Source organism: Podarcis gaigeae, assembly GCF_964106915.1.
Source record: "Podarcis gaigeae genome assembly, chromosome: 7".
Taxonomy (NCBI): Eukaryota; Metazoa; Chordata; class Lepidosauria; order Squamata; family Lacertidae; genus Podarcis; species Podarcis gaigeae.
In genome coordinates this window covers 49,081,941-49,101,933 of record NC_139683.1, presented here as the reverse complement: position 1 = coordinate 49,101,933, position 19,993 = coordinate 49,081,941, and the positions used below count along the sequence as shown (strand labels likewise).

The window sequence follows — 19,993 nt, the reverse complement described above, 5'->3', positions numbered from 1 at the left end:
GGAAGGGCGGGATTCATAGGCTCCATTCACAGTAAGGCAGGGCAGAAATGAAGGATTTTTAGGACATCACTGGAAATGAAGAAGCAAGTAAACGTCAGCTGTTGCTGATACTCTCTAGGGTTTGGCATTTGACTCGCCAGAGCACATACTTTGAATATTGTCCAGTCAAACAGTTGTAAAAGCATTAGAATGATAATATTTGACTGCTATCCTATCCTATCCTCACTTTATTCTGCAAAGATGATGGAATCCCGAAATTAAAATGCTAGTATCATAAAGCTGGCAAGGATCAGGAAGAACATAAAGATCAGCCCAGCTACTCTAAGGCAAGATCTTACATACATCAATATTTCCTCTTCAAATCATAAAATTGTAGAGTTGGAAGGGAGCCCAAGGGTCATCTAGTCCAACTCCCTGCAATGCAGGAATCTCAACTAAAGCATCCATGACAGATGACCAACACAACACAATTTGTTGGCCAAAGCAGAACAAGTCCATAGTACTGAGGTACATCAGTGCAAGACAAGAGCAGATAACAAACAAATGAGCCATTGCTGCACTATGGGAAGGGCAAATTTCTCCAAATTTGTTATTGGCATCATACCCACACCAAACATTTAAAGCACTCTTCCACCACTTTAAGAGTCATGGCTTTTCCCAGAGAGTAATGGAAACCATATTTTGTGAAAGGTGCAGAGACCCTTGACAAACTACAGTTCCCAGGATACTTTAGGAGAAGCCATTACTCCTAAGGTGGAAGAAGGGCCCTTTAAATGTATGGTGTAGATGCAAGTAAAGTCTGAACTTTAGGGGGAAATTCTTTCTTGACTCAAAATCTGGTGATTCGTTAACAGCTAAATGTGAAATGAGATCCACCCTCATTCTCCCTAAAGGAAAACATAATTGCATTGAATGTTCACCTCATTCAACATCAGCTCTGTAGTAAGGCGATGAACCAGAGGGAGTTGGGTAAACTCAACAATTTAGGAAAGAAGACTTCTGATCGCTCACAGTGGCTCATAACTTAAGTTACCAGAACCTTTAAAAAAATCTATATTTTATCCTACTTAATACTTAAACCAATTGTGCTCTTTACCAGTTTGTTCCTGCAACTTTTAGGGAAACAAGACTTCTTGTTCATATCAAATTGTATCTCCTATTTTTAAATTAGCTACCTTTCAAGATTAGAACTGAAGTGAGTAGTAAACCTGTGAGTAGTAAACCTGTGGCCCAGTGCAATAGATTTACAGTTGATTGCAAAAATTGTAGTTTGAGAACCTCAGTCTTGCTTTTTTTGAATAGTTTTTGTCTGCTCGGTGCCATATTATAATAAATGTATTGTTTTTTCAGGTTTGTGCAGCCAATTTTGGTGACATCTGTAGTGTAGTTGGACAGCAAGCCACTGAAGAAATGCTGGTAAATTCTGGAATAGGTTTTGAAAATCTGCAGTTAGTTATAATTCTTCCTATTAAAATCACTGGAACCAAAGTACACTGATTTATGCTAGATTTCATTAATGCCTTTCACCAACTTTAGTGCATCAGCTACGGCCATTCCTGGACCTAGATATCCTGGCCACAGTTACACATGAATTCTGTGTGGGGCTGTTCCAAAAGCTACAAGTTGTACAGAATGCTGCTGAGTGGAGTAGCTTACTGGAGTAGCTTAAGCTCTTTGTGAGATGATGGGATGGTTTTCTAATACCAAAAGGAAACTATATTGTAAAGCAATTCCAAACATAGGAAGCAAAAAAATGAATTCACCCTTGTCTTACTCTTGTCCATAGCACACTTAATAATTTTCCACTATAACATTTTACAAGTTTATGAGGAATTATGTCAAGATAGAAAGTCAAAACCTCATTTAAATTATTCATAGAAAATTTGTGTTATGCTTTGTATTTTTCAGCTTCCTAGATTTTTTCAGCTTTGTTCTGATAATGTTTGGGGTGTGCGGAAGGCTTGTGCTGAATGTTTTATGGCTGTTTCATGTGCCACATCACAGGAGGTCCGGCGAACAAAATTATCAACACTTTTTATTAACCTTATCAGTGACCCTTCACGATGGGTAAGGTGTCAGTTGTTAAGCTCCCCTTCTCCTCTTGCAAGATGCTTGACAATTATTTTGAGAGAGTTTAATTAATGTTTTAAGTATTGATAATACCATTGACATGTGGAAGGGGGTAATGTATTATGCAAGGTATAGAAGCTCCATCCCCTGTAGTGTTTTGTAGACATCGATTATGTTTTCAATAACTATTAGGGCTAGCATTTTAAGGCAACTCTATATGTCCAGATACTTTTGTCGTTTTACTTATTTGTTAGATGCCACAACATATTTTACTACTTTGAAAAAGCGTAAGGAACGGTGCTGTTATTTGTCAGAACCAAAAGTAAAAGTATATGCCCCAAAATGAAATCTTCTATTATGAAAGTAAATATAATCATGTACAGTGAAAGTGTACAGAGGTTCTTAAGATGGTTTGACAAAGGAATAAACAATTGGGCAGGAAACAGGATGTGAAAATGCATATATATCTATTAAACACTTTACAATCTGGTTTGTATTTGTTACTTGGTTCCTTCTCTAGCTTTTAAAATATGTATTTGAAAATATATTTGGATTTCCTGCTCACCCATTCTAATATCTGCTTTGACAAATTGTGATTTCTTCTGTTAAAGAGATGTGTACTTCTGTAAGTTCTGAATATGGATGGAAATGTAATGTAGGAATTTATAGTAAAATTGTGGTGAAATATATGTGAATAATGCAATATTTCTCTGGATTAGAATAAGGGGTGGCTAACCTGTGGTCCTCCAGACAGGAGCTGTAGTCCAAGAACATCATCCCTGACCATTGGTCATATTGACTGAGGTTTTTTGGAAGCTGGAGTCTGACAACATCTGCAGGGTTTGCAGGTTCCCCACCCTTGCTCTAGAGTTTTTAAATATTCTTCTGGAGACAGATATGTACTTTAATATGCGTATTCAGACACTGGTGTGACACTCAAGTATGTACCTGGTTGTAATGTAATATTCTTGAGGCTGTGAGCATAATGCATTCCCATGTCCCACTTGTTGGCCTTGTTTCAAGATGCAAGATTTCCTTGCAGCATACCTTGGGGAACTTATGATGTTTCCACTTCTGACAGCTGGAGCACTCATTACAAGCAGCTATATTTAAAGGAACTCTCTGGAATCCATTACTCTAGGTCCGCCAAGCTGCCTTTCAATCCCTGGGGCCTTTTATATCAACGTTCGCTAATCCATCCAGCAGTGGTCAATTTTTTAAAGAAGAAGAATGTAAAAACACTGAGGATCGGAACCTTGCAGAGGAACATAGGTATGGATTGGTTATTAATTTCATTTAAATTCATTGGCTCTTAGCTTTTTTTTTACTAATACTTTGATTGTATGTTCTACCATTATGAAGGAAATTTCATGTCCCAAGTTCTGAGGTAGGATGGGTTTAAAAAAATATTTCTTTTAAACAACCCAACCATTCTGATTATTAGACATACACATTTTCTGGGTCTAGCAATGAAAAAATTGTGGATACAGAATATATGTGCCAAATGTTCATTCTTTTTGAAGGACCTTAATTTTGATGCTGCCTGTTTGTGAGCAACTAAGAAAGGCACAAGTGTCCTTATGTAGACCAGCAGTGACTGACTATGCCAGAAGTTGAGGCCAGTTTATTTTGCACTACAATGCACATACAGCTCCTTGTGCTTTGGTGTAACACGTGTCTTTAATTTTGTGTTTGCTTGTTTTTCCCAGCATCCTTCCACCCTCCATTTTCCCCTTTGTGACCTCCATATTGTAGATTGACCACCCATGTTGTAGCCAAATATGTCTTTATAACCACTATGGTAGATAACACACACATTTATTTTCTTTGTCCAGCAATGAAAGAATTGTAGATACAGAAGATATCCCAACACATGATGTACAAAGCCAGACAGAGTTGTCTTTAGATGCTGATGAGAGTGATTTTGCAGAGACCCTTGAAAATGACAAGGAAGAGAGTAACTCCATGTTGGTTCATTCCCTGCCTGAGACAATGTTTCATTGCACTTCGTCTTCAGAATCATGTCAAGAAGCAGCAAATAAGAACGAACAAAGTTTTGATTGCTGTAGTATAGCAGTATTGCCAGCACCTGCACCGAGTTCCCAGGAAAAACCCCTTTCTGATCAAGAGCTATATAACTCATTCAATTTCTGGAGGACTCCACTTCCCAAGATAGATATTGATTTAGAACTTCAGGAAACTGCAGAAACACTTGATTCAGAAACTCAGGAAGGAGAGCAGGAAGTTGTTGCATCAGCTTCTTCAAACGTTACCATGGCTACAAGGAAGGAGTTGGAAGAAATGATAGAAAATTTGGAGCCTCATATAGATGATCCAGATGTTAAAGGTATTAATACATGTTAATACATTCCTAGTTCCAGGTGAGGTGTGAATTAGATGCCTAGAAAAGAAAGATTAAGGCCAATTGATTGAAACTGAAATGAATCTTAGAATCCTGTAGGTAAATAGCCTTGATTTATGCAAATACACTATGCTTACTTATCAAGAAAATCAGGTTTCTGTTTTGCACCACTACTCCCCCCCCTTCTGTCCTTCCATTTCCTTTTCTTGATTTCAAACAAAGATCTAAATTACAGAGTGGACAAATTGTTACAAGTTAGTTGGGCCAGTTTTCCCTGGCCATTTTACTCCCTGGTTTAAATGTTAAGCTGCCTGTTAAAAAGTGATTTGGGTATCAAATCTCAACTATATCAACATATTGCAGTACGTTAGAAGTGAAGCTGCAAGCCCAAAGTCTCTACCATCCCTATATAGATTAATTTCCAGGAACCTTCAAGGGCTGCAAACATTTTGCATTTCATTGACTATTTTGCTATCAGAAAATGTCATGGAACATGGCTCTTGATCCCTATTCCACTTCACTTTTAAATATGGTGTGGCATGTGAAGGTCTTGATGTGGTTGTATTTCATAATAATTTGCAGAAATCTGTGTCTCCACCTGAATACAGTTGCCCTCAGGACTGGTTTACAAACCCACTTCTTGGCAGTTTTTTTCTGTAAAGTTACTGAATGTTCCTAGGTGCTGCTGAATCTACCATGTATTTTGGAGGGTGGTCTCTTTAGCTCATCTCTCTGAATTTGGACACCTCTTAAGAAAGCTTGCATGATGGTTCCTGAGATCAAGGAGCAGGTTTTTGTCTATTGATATAATTGGACACCATTTTGAATCAAGATGGCGTACTGAACCTTTTAAAACTGTGCAAATTTTCATTACCAATTTCAAGACGGTACTCACTGTTTTGTTTCTTAGAATTCCCAAGCAGTGCTGGGTCTGAGACAGCTAGTGTAATGTAATTCAGCATCAGTTCCAGAAACCTCTATACTAGCTGAGAATCATGAGTGGAAGGGTGCTCATGTGTCCAGTTTGTTGACATTGCATAGGCATCTGATTGGCCACTGTGAGAACAGAATGCAGGATTAGGTAGGCCTTTTCCAGCAGGGCTCTTCTTAGGTTCATATGAAAGATAAAAGTTCTGGTAGCAGGATCCATCACCATATTAGGGGTTTTGGTTGCAGTACACCTCTTTATGAACTATGGTAGAAACAGGTCAGCTGCCTCTTACATCCAAAACAAAAACCAGTTTGTCCATTTCATTACTACTACTTAGCCCTTCCAAGTATGTCTCTTGAATCTTGGATTACTCCCGTTGGTCATTGTGCTAATTTACTAATTTAATCCATAAATGGTTAATTGCAGAAAATGGGCTAGAAAATGAACTACTTGATCCATTAATGATGTCAGATACCAAATAGTGACTCTGGACAGCTTATTATAGTCTCAACTCAGTTGGCTTGGGTTTGAATACAGAATCTCAAAATACACTTTATTAGGAAGCTTCTCACCCTTGTGTTTTACAGCGGATTTGCTTAAATGAATTTTCACTTGCAGGCAGCTTGCCAACATGAGTACTACTGAGTAGCTTCTTAAGTATTGTATCTATTAGATGACTTTCAATACTAGAAATGTTCCCTATGCGAATGCACCACAGGAAGCGTTTTAAAATTATGCTCCTCCGTGAAGTAATCACATAGCAACTTACTGTGTTGTGAAGTAGAAAGGAAGTAAGAAAGAGCACTTCAGGAAACAGAAGCTGCAGATGATAAAAAAACAGGAGGATGCTGTATTGCTGTGCAAGCATTGTATTTTAGCAACTACACACACAACTAAAATAATAAATAGAATTTACTAAATGAAGGAAATAAGAGGTAGTATAAATTAAATCAGGGCTTCCCAAGCTTGAGTCTCCAACTGCTTTGATCTACAACTCCCATCATCCCTAGCTGGTAGGATAGAACCAGTTGTCAGGGATGATGGGAATTGTCGTCCAAAAACAGCTGGAGACCCACGTTTAGGAAACCCTGAATTCGACTAAACAGATCATTGCCCTGAAATTTCCCCAGATAACCTAATGTGATCTGACCAAGGCAGAATAGAGCGGTACTATGACTTCCCTTGATCAGGACACTAGACTTCTGTTGATGCATAAGCTTTTTTTGCTGTTTACTCATGTTAAGTTAGGGTCTACTAAGACCCCTAAATCCTTTTCACAAGGTACTACTGGTAAGCCAGGTTTACCCCATTTATGCAGCTGGCTGTTCCTGCCTAAGTATAAAACCTTACATTTGTCCCTATTAAAATTCATTTTGTTCATTTGGACCCAGTTCTCCAGTCTATTAAGGTCAGTTTGAACTAGGTCAGCTCTAACTACCTACCTCATTTTATGCTTGTTTTAATAAGTAGATGAAAGTGCTTTCCATCGCATTCTCAGATACTTGTACACATTTATATTCCTTTAAAGCCATAATTGTCTCTGCTGCCTTTCTTCCTTTGCCCTTACAGTCATCTGCCGTGTTCCCCGTGCTTCAAATCTTATTTAATCTTTAATCTTATTCCCTGTAGTGGCTAACATGTTGGTTTTTTAATGCCACAGTACTACATTGGATGTGATTACATAATAAATGTTAATAAAAATCACATGGGTTGTCACAGCCAATGTCATATAATGCACATGTTGCATTAGAGAGAACAGCATGACATGTCTCGTGTAATGGTTTGGTAGGCGCCGGGTTTTAGGTAGTCTGAGAGAGATACATTTTGATTTGAACCGGGGGAGTTGGGGAAGTTTCAACTAAATAGGAAAGGAGCCAAAAGCAATGTGTTTTGGTATGTATGCTAACCGAGGTATGATTCACATGAAGTTTCAGAGTCAGACAAGGATAAAAGCCAGTACCAATTAGAGGTGGTGCCCCCAAATTATTCTAAACCTGAATGATATTTATTTCCTTAAAGTTTTACAATAAATTCTTTCACTTTCAGGACCTAAAAAAATGGTCCTGAAATTGCAGTATCTAGTTCCTTTGAATAATTGAACCCTACCTCACAACTCATCACACAGTAATTACCAGTCATTTTTAAAAATGTTTTAAAATCCTTTGCAAAAGCGTTAGTCCCTTAATCAAAATCATACCTGAGAGGCTGCTTTCCAAACTGTCTTAAAATCAAATATCACCTCAACTGTGAGTTCACTACACCAGGGTAGACAGACTTAAGGCTTGCAAAATATACTGTATTTTTTACTAAACCCCAAGATCTACTCAAAGCTGCCTAGTGCACTAGGCAGGCACATAAAATAATTTGGGGCCTAGGCATCCTGAATGGAGCTCACAATCTTTCACACAAAACTCTAATTTGGGTTACCCCAAGCTTTCTACATTTCAGCAGTATAATTTAGGGTGGTAGGGAGAGGTATCAGTTTGTTGCTATTATTCACATGCAATTGGGAATCAGAAGCCCATGCCAATCTACTGCTAAGCATGTAAAAGTAGATCTAGATCTAACTTCTGCCCACTGTGACACTAGACAGCCTTTGGCAAGTTTCTCTATCTCTCCTTTCCTTCCCCATTCCCCTCAAATTGGAGATAATAAAATTGGCATCTCTTTAAGGATGTCACAAGAATGAATAAAGTAGTGAATAGAGAAATAGTTAAGCATTCAGAGTATGTTATCATTACTATTATTATATGGATGCTTTTATTATTCATTATATGGCTACATGCATTTCATGTCACCAAACTTTGCTTAGTTGTGCCTAGCAAATCCTAATTCAGTCACCAGTTAGTTCCCAGTGTCTCGGTTCTTATAGTTGCATATTTAACACTGAAGCTTTGTTTGGTTTCTTCAAAAGAAGATTCTGCTCCCCCCCCCCCCGGAGTCTTTTGAAAAGCCTAAAAACCTAGGCAGAACATAACTAACACAGTGACCCCTGTCTCAAATGGCAAATGGCCAGAAACAATGGCTTCCCCAGGATGAATTGCTTCTTTCAGCTCTTTGCTGAATATAACAACCACTAATACAGCTGACCGTGTAGCAGGAGGAGAACCATACAGTCAACTTTGTCTGTTGGCCACTACTGATGCCTATAGTCTATGGTGGTCAATTTGTGCAGTTACAAGAACAGAAGAAAATATGTAATGAGATAAAGCTCCATAACTACTTTAAATACTCTGGATGTATAAATTAGCAGAATTTGCATATCATGAACATGCAGGTCTTTGAATCAGCTGTGAGTAGACAATACTATATAGACCCCTACATTGTTACTATCAAAATACGCAAGATTTTAGAAAGCAAATGAAAAATGCTGATGCAAGGGGTCAGAGTGAGCCTATTTAAAGGACCTAACTTAGTCAGGTTCATTAATTTCATTGGCTCTGCTCTGAGTAAAATTTAGTTGAATACCAGCCAAAGACATAATCATGAAAATTAAAAGTCAAATAAATTCTTGGTTTCTTTTTTTAGTTATTTTTGTTTCACATTTTCAAAACTATTTATGACGGCTGAAAGTTTGTTTTCAGATCCACACCAAAGAATTAGGACCACCATGTAAGAGAATTGTAGCTTCTCAGTTTTACTTACATTTATGTTATAACTAAAATATAATAAACAATGTGAATGCAATAAACTAAATTAAATTAAATAGAACTGAGAAACATCAGTTCTCAGCACATTTTGAAGAAACAACCTTTCATATTTAAAGGCATTAGGTGGCTCCATAAGATGATGGATTATGAACTTAAAACAAGGAATAATGCCTTGAATTGTTTCCAAAGTGCAGGAAAAAAGAGAAGGTTACCAATATGTGGGGAGTGTTAGGAAGGAAGAGAAATATCTAGCAATGTAAGAAGCCAGATAGTACTCCCTGGTTTTTTTACGGGCCAAATAATGCTGCGAGAGTCCACATGGTTGCAGAAAGAAGTAAAGGGCTTCCTTGGTAGCCTCCAAATGTGTACTGCCTATTCACCTATTTACTCTTATCTTTGAGTATGCATGCTTGGAAACCCTAATGGAACTGCATCTTGCACTGTCGTACAGCTTTCATTTAGAACGGGTCAGCAGCCTAAGGCCCATGGGCCAGAAGCGGCCCGTGAAGGTCGTTTGACCGGCCCACGGGCTGCCCCCAAACAGAGCTGCCCACTCGCGTTTTGCGCTAAACCGGCGCAGCGCAGGAACTCACTTCCACGGCTCCAGAAATCGTGCATGAGCAGACGCCAGAAATTACGGGGGCATGCGCTCTGGCCCACGGAGGGATCTCCACGGGACCGATCCAGTGCAGGCAAGATAAACCTTGCTGACCCCTGATTTAGAGCATTGTTAGGATGCTTTTTCATAAGCTCGGAACAGCTTACAAAGCAGATTACATGCCATCATCAGGGTAAAATACTAAAAGCAATAAAAATGCAGCATAAAATCAGAGTCTGCGTATTCCCAAAGTTTACCTAACAGATTTATTCCATCCTTAACCAGACGTGTGTTGTAATTCTTTCTGAAACCATTTAAAGACTTTACACCTTAGCAGCAAGATCATTCCATGGCCACAGGGCATTTCTGTAAAGGCTCTGCTTCCATCAGTGGAGGTTCTCAACTGCTGTGTTAATGGAATATGAAGCAGGGTGTGGGGGAAGTACTACTACACCACTGAAATGTTTGTGTAATGGGTGTAGAACAAGTTTTTGACCTGCTTGCCCCCTTCCTTACATGCACAGCACAAGTGGAGGTGCTCTCTGCTGCCCTTCGAGCCTCAAGCCTGGACCCCCAGGAGGAAACGACAGCAGGCATTGGCAAGTCAGTGGATTCTCAGAATGAGCTGAGCATCAAAGATCACCTGAGCTTTACATCCATTCAGGATGACCCAGTGCCTTTAATCAGTGATACTGCTGAGGTAAATATTTGGCTGCTATGAATTTTATCACTTGAGCACCTGTCAGTTAATGTCAGAAAACAAGTAACTTCATTTTCATATGCTTTGGATTTACTTTTGAGTAAATATGCATTGGATAGTGCTGCAGAGTATGCCTGCATTGTAAGTTGTTGTTTTTAACTTTCCACCACAGGACATTGTAGAATCTGCTCTGCGTTATATTCATAATGATTCCGACTTTAGCACTAATAGTAGTTTCAGCCCTGAAGAAGAAAAAAAATCTAAAATTCAGGTATTTTTAAAGAGTTTTCTCCTTGTACAACTTAAAAGTAATTTTACATGTAATATATGATCCGACACCTGTAAGTATAATTTTTACTTTGCTTAAATTGTGCACTGTAAGTTTCTCCCTCTTTTTTAAAGAATTCTGAACTTCGAAATTTAAAATTGAAATCTGAGCCTCCTCACTCAGACTACTGTTGTCCCCTTGAGAGCATCATCAGTTGCAAATCTGACCTGTACATGCAGTCGGCAAGAATTTCTCTTACAGTAACTGCACACCGGTCTAGTGAGTGTGTGAGAGAGATGGATTGTACTATGTACAAGCTTTTCTGTTTCCCTTTTGCCTTAATGGCTTCAGGCACCTGTAAGCAAAACAGAAACATCATAGCCCATATAGTCAGCAAGGTGGTAGCTAATCCCGTTGCCCTGAGTCACCGTTTCCCTTGTACTCTGTACTCTCAGGACCTAGGGCACATGTGGCAGCCTTGACCCATGGGGGCTGCACATGACTCCCATCCTCATTTTGTGGCTTCTCCCTCAACTGTCATCAGCAGGCGTCCTATTGGACTGCAGGAGAGGGAGGGAGATGGGACTGCAGGGCCCCTCCATCAGCTCTGTTGAAAGGTGAGCAACTTCGCTCCTGCTCTCCTTAAAAAGCTCCCATTTATACTTGTAACAAGTTGGTTATTTGAAGAATAATGTAACCTAAGAAATAGTACTTGAATTTTCTTTTTCATTCTCTTTCCCTGCAGTCTTAACATTTTTAATTAATTATTTTTTATGGCGATGTAGTTTTTTCAGAACATACGCTTAAATTCATATGCTTTGTGTTTTAGGACATTGTACCTCAGGCCTTGCTGGACCAGTATTTATCCATGACTGATCCCTCTCGAGCTCAGACTGTTGATACAGAGATTGCAAAGCACTGTGCCTACAGCCTTCCAGGTGTGGCACTTACCTTAGGTAGACAGAACTGGCACTGTCTGAAAGATACTTATGAGACGTTAGCCTCTGACATGCAGGTAATGTTATAGCTCTTTATAAGCCCTGAAAGTACTTAGATACAATGTGCAATTTGAAATTGTATGCTTTGGCTTCTCTAGTCTTCCAGAAACGAGTCTGGGGTTCTTAATGTAATAGGAAAGCAGAAATGTTGGGCCGCTTCTCATTACTATAGCATTCTTGATATTTTTCCTGAGAATAGGGATATCTGAGGGGAAGGGGTGGTAACTACTTGTGTCCTGGAAGGAGAATTTGCACATGTCTTTATCATATTTTTCTTTCCAGGGGAGGAATCCTATACATAGTAGGCTAGTGTAAAGCAAACCAGTGTAAATCAAGCTGGCATAAAATTACTCCAGATCCAAACTCCATTCAGCAGCAAGGCTGTTGCTGGCTAAGTCATCTTAAGGCTGACAAAGGGAAAGTAAGCCTTTAAAATAGTATTTGAGTTACACCATCCTGTTTACTGGCTTAATTTACACCGGGTTGCCAGATTACATGACCAAGATGATCAGGTTTAGGATCCAGCCCCTGTCACACCCCTTTTCCAGGGCTTATGCTGATTTAAGATCTACTAGGCTTGGCTCAGCTAACTGGGCTCCATCTGGGCTAGAATGGGGAATACAATCTGGTAGATCTCTGGCTGAGGTGAAGAGGAAGGAGTTAAGCAGTGTAGCCTGGCTGTACTGGGAACCTCCCAGTTCAGCCAGAGATCTGCTGAATCCTAACCTACTCATTCCAACAGATCTTGCAGTAAGATTGCTCTGTAAACCATAAGTAACCTGTTGGATTTCTTTTCTCCATTTACACTGATCAACTAATAGATTTGCTGTAGGAACAGCTTGCTCTAATATAATTTCTGAAACCCCCCAGCATTTTTCCTTTTTGAATTCAGTGTAATGAATCTGCTAAACTCATAAAATAATTCAAAGGAAGGATTAGAAAAGAACTTTGCTCTGTGCCAACATTTATCCCAAGAGTTTGCAATAGCATTCATACAAGGCCAGAGTTTACCAGCTGTATGGGAGTAATCTTATTATGTCTAAAATTCCAGGCAAATCAGTAAAATAGAATTATGAGCACAATTGTGTGTTGTTTCGCAGTGGTGAAGAGAGCCTAGGATTGTACTTCAGACACCTATGCAAGGGATGCCTGATCCTTTGGCTGTGGTGTCAGAATTTTGAAAAGGTTCCTCCTCTGCTGGGTTTGCAGGAACACAAAAGGTCTTCTGGGGAACTGGTAGAGGAAGTTAGGACATCTTTTGTTTTCTCCTGTTACCCCCCCCCCCAAAAAAAAAAGTTATAATAAGGGATTGAATGGAATGAGAACATGCTTAACATATTTTTTGTTTAGGAAAGCTGATCCAAATAATTTCTATTTTGTATAAACTGCTTAGAGCTGTGTTTTTTTTTGATTAAGTGGTATATAAATCTCTATATATTATCACTCAAATAAAAAGTTCGTCTCCAGCCCCTTTCTCAGCAGTAAATAGTAACTGCATTAATATGTTAAGTGATTGTAAGTTAACTGATGAGTTGTAACATGGTAGCAGAACCAGATATGAGAGATGCTTGGCTTTTTGCTGAAAACAGCCCCACATCTCCTCTGTTTCCAGTAATACCCAATAAATAAAAATGCATAATGTGATTTAATTGCATTGAAAATTTTGTTAGGCCAGGGTAGACTTGCCAGTGCACCATGATGTCCAACATGGGTTTTATGTTACTAGACTTCACCAGAGGAAAGAAGAGATGCATGGAAGCAACCACGTCTCCTTTTCGTCTTGTTCCAGCCTTCAAATCAAGCTGTACTCTTGGCTGTGCAACAAATCTAACCCTAACATTGAATAAGTTGTATGATTTGCTAACAAGTTGGCCTTGTGCATTGTTTCCTCTTAGTGGAAAGTTCGAAGAACGTTGGCATTTTCTATACATGAACTTGCAGTCATTCTTGGAGACCAGCTTACAGCTGGTGATCTGGTTCCAGTCTTCAATGGCTTCTTAAAGGACCTTGATGAAGTCAGAATTGGTGTGCTTAAGCATCTGCATGATTTTCTGAAGGTACATACTCCTTTTATGCATACAAAATAATCATCCCTTTTCCTCCTCCCTGTATGCATACTTCTGTGGTGACAGATGATTAAATTTATAAACTTTTAGTATTTAGTAAAACTTGATGGATATCATGTGATGAAACCGAAGATGTGATTAATTTCTGCCATCATTCACATTGTATATTGCATTACTGTCTTGTTCCAGGATATTTCATAGAAATTCTGGAATAGCCTCATTTTTTGATAGACTACAATCAACTATAATTTGTATGGTTCTGAAAACATTCATCTTTATTTTTCCAGCTTCTTCACCCTGATAAAAGGCGGGAATATCTGTACCAGCTTCAGGAATTCTTAGTCACCGATAACAGCAGGAACTGGCGTTTCCGAGCAGAACTTGCTGAGTAAGTTTTAGTAGTAAACTATGCTGTCTAAATGCTAGACCTGATTATTATTAATATAGAATTACAATACCACTTCTGTTTGGGCACAGTTTAGGTTCTGAGAAGACCCACTAGTGGAAAGACCCACTAGCTGCTTGTTTTTTATTCCACTTGCCAGATGAGAGGCTGAAACTTAGGGTCTATGTATAGTTAAGTAAAAAGTAATTTTTTGTGTGTTCAGTGGGACTTAGTCCCAAGAAAATTCAACTCATTGGAATTTATTGCTGAGTAAGCATGCTTGGAATTGTAGTGTGTGGATCTTTTAGATCTAAGAAAGAGCAGAACCAAACCTCTCCACCCCATCAGCAGCACAAGGGCATGCTCCATTTCAGCTCCAGAAAGAGGCTGCTGGGGTGCCTTATAATGAATGAACACTCCAGCAGCAATTGGTGGCCATTAGAGCAGGTGGTAAGATACCGGGAGTTCCTCCTGCACTGTAGCTTTTCTTCAGAGACACTACTCAATCAGGCTGGAACCCACATCTCTGCTGTTCTATGCCAGTGTGGTGTGTAGAGCCAGTGTGGTGTAGTGGTTAAGAGCAGTGGACTCGTAATCTGGTGAACTGGGTTCGATTCCCCGCTCCTCCACGTGCAGCTGCTGGGTGACCTTGGGCTAGTCACACTTCTCTCTGAAGTGTCTCAGCCTCACTCACCTCACAGATTGTGGTGTTGTAGGGGAGGAGGGGAAGGGAGATTAGCCGCTTTCAGACTCCTTAGGTTAGTGATAAAGCGGTGTCTTCTTCTTCTTCTTCTTGGAATATTCACCTTTGCTTGCAGCACATAGCTTCATTTTCATGATTGGTTAGCAATTTTAAGTCCTTTATTTTATTTTTGTAGGCAGCTGATCTTGCTTCTAGATCTGTATAGTGCCAGAGACATATACGATTACCTACGACCTATTGCTCTCAGTCTTTGTGCAGACAAGGTTTCCTCTGTTCGTTGGATTTCCTTCAAACTGGTATGAACTATAATGTAAACGTTAAAAATGGAATTTGACTTAGTAACCATTTTAGCAGGTAATCCATGTATTGGGATCTTTGCGTATTTTCTAGGTTAGTGAAATGGTAAAGAAGCTATATAGTGCTCCACCGCCAACATTTGTGGTCGATCTCATGAATGAACTGGTTGAAACGTTCTGCAGGTGCCAAAAGTGGTCTGGCAGGCAAACGTTCGCCTTTATTTGCCAGGTAAGAGATTCATGAATTTTTCTTATTTTCTTGACATGTAAGCCACTGCTACAAAGTTACAAGTTTTTTCCATTTTCAACACTGAATTCCAGAGTTTGAATTCCAGAGTTTGATCATGGGTACAATAGGAAGTTAGTAAGAGTAGCTAACTGGATAGTATTTGTGAACTCCGCTCCTTACAAAAAGATAAAGAGCTTTTGGAGGTTGAGCCTAATGATGGTTATCATTCTCTTGTCCTAATTTAATGTGTGTTATCCAAAAATATGTCTCCTTGAAGCTTTTCATGTGGATGGCTAGCTGTGCGTATCAGTGGAGAAGGGGGATGGGTGGGGAGCAGCCCCAAATCCAAGAAAGCAAAAAGAAGAGAGCTTCAAAATGACCCTATAGAATATATTTTATTGCTATTTTAGAGGCTTTGCTCCTGCTTTTCGGGGAAGTCTAAAACAGTTACTTTATCTTCTTTTCAGACTATCATAGAAGATGACTGCCTACCAATGGATCAGTTTGCTGAGCATCTATTGCCCCATTTACTGCTCTTGGCCTCAGATAGAGTTCCAAACGTTCGAGTCCTACTTGCAAAAACATTAAGGCAAACGCTTCTAGAGAAAGGTTTGTGGACTCAAGTACTCTTGCTGCATTTCCTGCTCTGTAGAAATCACACATTTCCTGTGTGCATCCTTACAATGTAGTATTAGCTAGTAAATGTACTCTCATGCCATTGTTTTTTCCTCAAGCACATCTTTTGTTCTGGGCTGGTTCCTGATGTTTGAAATACTTGTAACAAGGGATGAAAAAAAGTTAACATCTAGGAGGTTGTGGGAATTTCCTAGGTACCAGACTGGAAGCAGAAATGGAAATTCTAAGACAGGAAGCCTCCAAGAAAGGTTCCTCCTCACATGGAAACACTCTTTAAGATTCTGTGCATCTTCTAGAGCAGGAGTGGCTAAGTTATTTGGCCTAAGAGTTGCATTCAGCCTTGGCCAGTACTTCAGGGTCTACATTAGCTGAGAACGGGGGTTATGGCCGCCTCTCTTCATGATTTGCATTCCTATCAGGGTGCTGGGCTTTGTTCACTTCAGCACAGTCTCTATTCTCCCCTTCCTTTTTGCCACTGACACCAAAACTGATGCAATCCTAGAGGACCAGAAAAGTTGCTGGGGCAGGCCAGGAGTTTTCACTTGAGACATGGCTGAAAAACGTAAAGAGGTGCTGGTAGTATTATTTATTCTGCTTGCATTCTACACCTTTGCAGCCATTTATGCACCATAGTTAAAACGTATAAAAACTACAAAACCAAAACAACAGCACGAGACAACAAACACATTGGTAACACTGCTAGGTCCAGGGTATTGAAGCTTGGGTGAAGACGTATGCCGTTAGCAGCACAGGGGACAACTGCCATTCCCCAGGGAAAGGATTCCACCATTGGGGCATTGCCCTGTGTTGTGCCACATTATCAAGGACGATGCCCATTGGTGGATCAAGAGCAGGGTCTCCCCTCCTGATCTCAAAACAAAGGTCAGTAGGTAAGGGACAGGCATTCCTTTAAGTACTTGGGTCCTAAGCTGCACACAGTAGGTCACAGGCATCCAGTACAGTGCTTTAAGGATCAGTGACTCTTCCCTGCTCAACCTTATGCAGCACAGATGATTTCTCAGTGAATGTTGATTATAACTAACACCTTAAAATTGAGCCAGAAGAATGTGGGAGCCTGTGCTGTATACTTTCTGCAACCCAGTCATGATAAGCATGGTCCTTTGTTTGTTTGTTTATGCCAAATTATAATATATATGGATGATTTAAAATGTTACTCTTTGTATGCATTTTGTATAAATGTTCTGTACTGGCAGCAAAAAAAAAAAAAACACAAAACATTTACTTTGCATCCTAATTTGGGGTTTTATAAGAAGCATATCTTTTGTGATGCTACCTTTTCCTTTATAAAAAAAGATTCTCTTGCTTTTTCTCCATACAGAATATTTTTTAACATGTGTCAGTGCTCACCAAGAAGCAGTGGAGCAGACAATTGTGGCCCTCCAAATGGATAATGATAATGACGTAAAATACTTTGCAAGCATCCACCCTGCCAGTACCAAAATTGCAGATGATGCCATGAGCACAGCCTCTTCAACTTACTAAAAGTAGCCCCTGAATGTTGCTATAATTTTAATTAAAAAACAAACCAAAAACATTACAAAATCGCAGGGCAATCCTCAAGTGCTCCTAAAATGGATGACTGAAACCTCTTTTTTTCCCATGGAGGAAGGAATTTCTTGCCAGACTTTTAACTTCAGTTGGATGTTATCTAAACCTGAGACCAAGGATTTTAAGAGTCAAGGAAAAATAAAAATAAACATTACCTGTTGAATCTTGACTTTAGAACAACTTTGCTCAGAGGATTGTATTTGCCACCAGAGCCTTAAATCTTCTGTCTTCCTGAATATGTGAAACTTGAATTGGCTGAGCATTTTCAGTGTAGAAGGGATGTGATTTCCAGAGACCGGCATTTGTTTTCTCCTGAGGAGTTAATGTAACAAGCTTTCCCCCTCTTAGGAACTGATAGCTGAAATTCTCATACCCTATAAAGACAGATTTGTACCAAGAAGCAAGAGACACCTCCAGTATTAGCTATTAAAAGTTTTTATCCTTGAAAAGACTTAATTTGTATGCAGCTGGGCACCTCCTTAAGTGTGAATAGTTTTGATGTGTGTAAAAGAGGGAAAAGTAGAGATTTGGTGTTTGTTTTCTCCCCTTAAGGGCTCAGTGCTAACATTAACAAGAATTTGATTGTAAACCTTTAAACACAGCATATTGCTGTACTCATTAGCAGAAAACTCCACTGAGTACCTGTGTCCTAATGTGTTTTTCATGCTGGTCATGACCTGAAGGAAACCTGTTAGCACATGTACTTCACATCAGGTATTTTTAACTAGATCATGATCGGCTCTTCATATACTGTACATATCTGTGACCACTCCTGGGAGGGCTGCAGTCTTTAATCATGCTATTTCAAACTGTTGTGATAAAATGTTCTCTCCTTGTCCAAATAAAAAGAAAATTTATTAATAAGAGTGAATGAAATCTCCTTCTCTTAATACCGTATAAAAGCTTGCAAATAGGGAATGCTTTTATCAAGTCTCTCCTTTTCCTGTTCTGATGGTGGTATGTGGGTCTAAAATTGTGTGTTTAACTTCTCATGGCGATAGTGTGTGTGTGTGTGTGTGTGCTGTTACCCAAGGACAGGTGGATGTCCTACTCTGAAGAAATGTGTGTAACTGGTATTGCATGTATGTCCCCAGGCTGAAAGCTTGGTTCAAGAGTCATAATGGAGGGGACAGGGGACTGACAAATGCTGCACATGTTCATGGTGACTAGTTATCGATGGGCAAAGTGGCTGTTAAAATCATGGGGTTAGAAATGCATAACGAATGCTGGTTCTGCCTTATTTCTTTTCATATAGTAGTAGTAGCAGCTCCCTACTACGATATACTATGTTTAGTGATATCGGTTCTTTCACATATATATGTGTCTGTCTATGTATACATGAATTTATATGCATACGCTACTACCTCAACTTGTGATGTTCAGATAAAACCATGGTGTTAGTTATTTGGAAGCTCTGAGAAGCTGCGCTTTCAAAGAAATGTGTTGAACTTGTTTGAACTAAAACATACTTTGTAAATCCGTAGAGTCCAAGTATTCATGGTCAGATCCTGGCCTGATAATCAGTATTAGAAAACTAGGCTGCCTGAAAGTAGTATGGCACACTAATGCTCTGATGGAGTAGGAAAGCTGGGTTGTAACCATGTGGCATGGGGTGTTCCAGTTCAGACAGCGTCCTAAATCTCATGCAGTCTCCTGGAGAATGTTCACAGTGAGCCATGATGCTGCCCCTACCACCTTCCTTTGACTTGTTTTTGTATTGTTTTTTTCAGTGTGTCTAATGCTGGTATGTTTCTGTATTGAAGTGCTCTTTTTATCTTTTTTAGAACTATAGGCTCCTTTAGTCCTTGAGCTACATTTTGGGCTTTTTTTTAATGGTTGTATTCATGCCCTGCTTTTTACAGTTTCAGTGGTTTCTCATCCAAGGGTCTATAGCTGCTTAACTCAACAATGTTGCAGCATCTGACCACTTGGTGCACCCCATATTATCTATTAGAAAGCACCACAATCTGGAAAAAAGCATACCCATTTCTGAGTTCATGCAGCCTTTTAAAAAAATGTTTAAACCTGCACTTGCTTTCATAAAAGTGTTAGAATAAATGTACAGTGATTAATTCAATCAGTTCTTCATATTCATGTGGTTGACTAATCTTTTTCTTTCAGCTTGTTCTTTCCCATCACCTGCCATCTAGTGGAAAAACATACTTGTTTTGATCATAACATGTCAAACTTGCCAGATTTTTTTTGTACTGTTACCACACAGACAGCTGCTTAATATTTACTTTACCTATCATGAAGCAGCAACAATGCTGACTGCAAATTAATGGTGCAAATGTATGCACATCTATTCAAAAGCAAGCCTTATTGAATTTGCTCCCATCTCAAGAGACTGCAAATGCTGTCTGTGGGTGTTCCCAGTTGCAGAGTCTCTATTACACAACACTTCCCCATTTCCCCAAAAGCCTTACATGTGCCTGTACAAGTCACATTTGGACAGCAACAAGTGCTTGAGATAGTTACAGCTTGCAGTGGATATCTACCTAGAAGCTGCCTTGCATGGAATCAGATCACTGA

General features: G+C 39.4%; 1 protein-coding gene across 11 annotated transcripts in view; it reads left to right on the top strand.

The window, feature by feature from the left end:
• The window catches only part of PPP4R1 (protein phosphatase 4 regulatory subunit 1), a 37,049-nt gene extending 18,724 nt beyond the window's left edge, over window positions 1-18,325 (top strand). For all 11 annotated transcript variants that reach the window (XM_083746774.1, XM_083746777.1, XM_083746773.1 and 8 more), the window contains 13 exons: window positions 1,351-1,416; window positions 1,909-2,067; window positions 3,212-3,342; window positions 3,906-4,417; window positions 10,136-10,311; window positions 10,484-10,582; window positions 11,409-11,594; window positions 13,473-13,634; window positions 13,931-14,031; window positions 14,907-15,027; window positions 15,122-15,256; window positions 15,724-15,865; window positions 17,232-18,325. In XM_083746774.1, coding sequence (XP_083602900.1) covers window positions 1,351-1,416; window positions 1,909-2,067; window positions 3,212-3,342; window positions 3,906-4,417; window positions 10,136-10,311; window positions 10,484-10,582; window positions 11,409-11,594; window positions 13,473-13,634; window positions 13,931-14,031; window positions 14,907-15,027; window positions 15,122-15,256; window positions 15,724-15,865; window positions 17,232-17,395 — 2,154 coding nt within the window. In that variant the 3' untranslated portion in view covers window positions 17,396-18,325. The remainder of the gene's footprint in view (window positions 1-1,350; window positions 1,417-1,908; window positions 2,068-3,211; window positions 3,343-3,905; window positions 4,418-10,135; window positions 10,312-10,483; window positions 10,583-11,408; window positions 11,595-13,472; window positions 13,635-13,930; window positions 14,032-14,906; window positions 15,028-15,121; window positions 15,257-15,723; window positions 15,866-17,231) is intronic.
• Window positions 18,326-19,993: the final 1,668 nt, after the last annotated feature.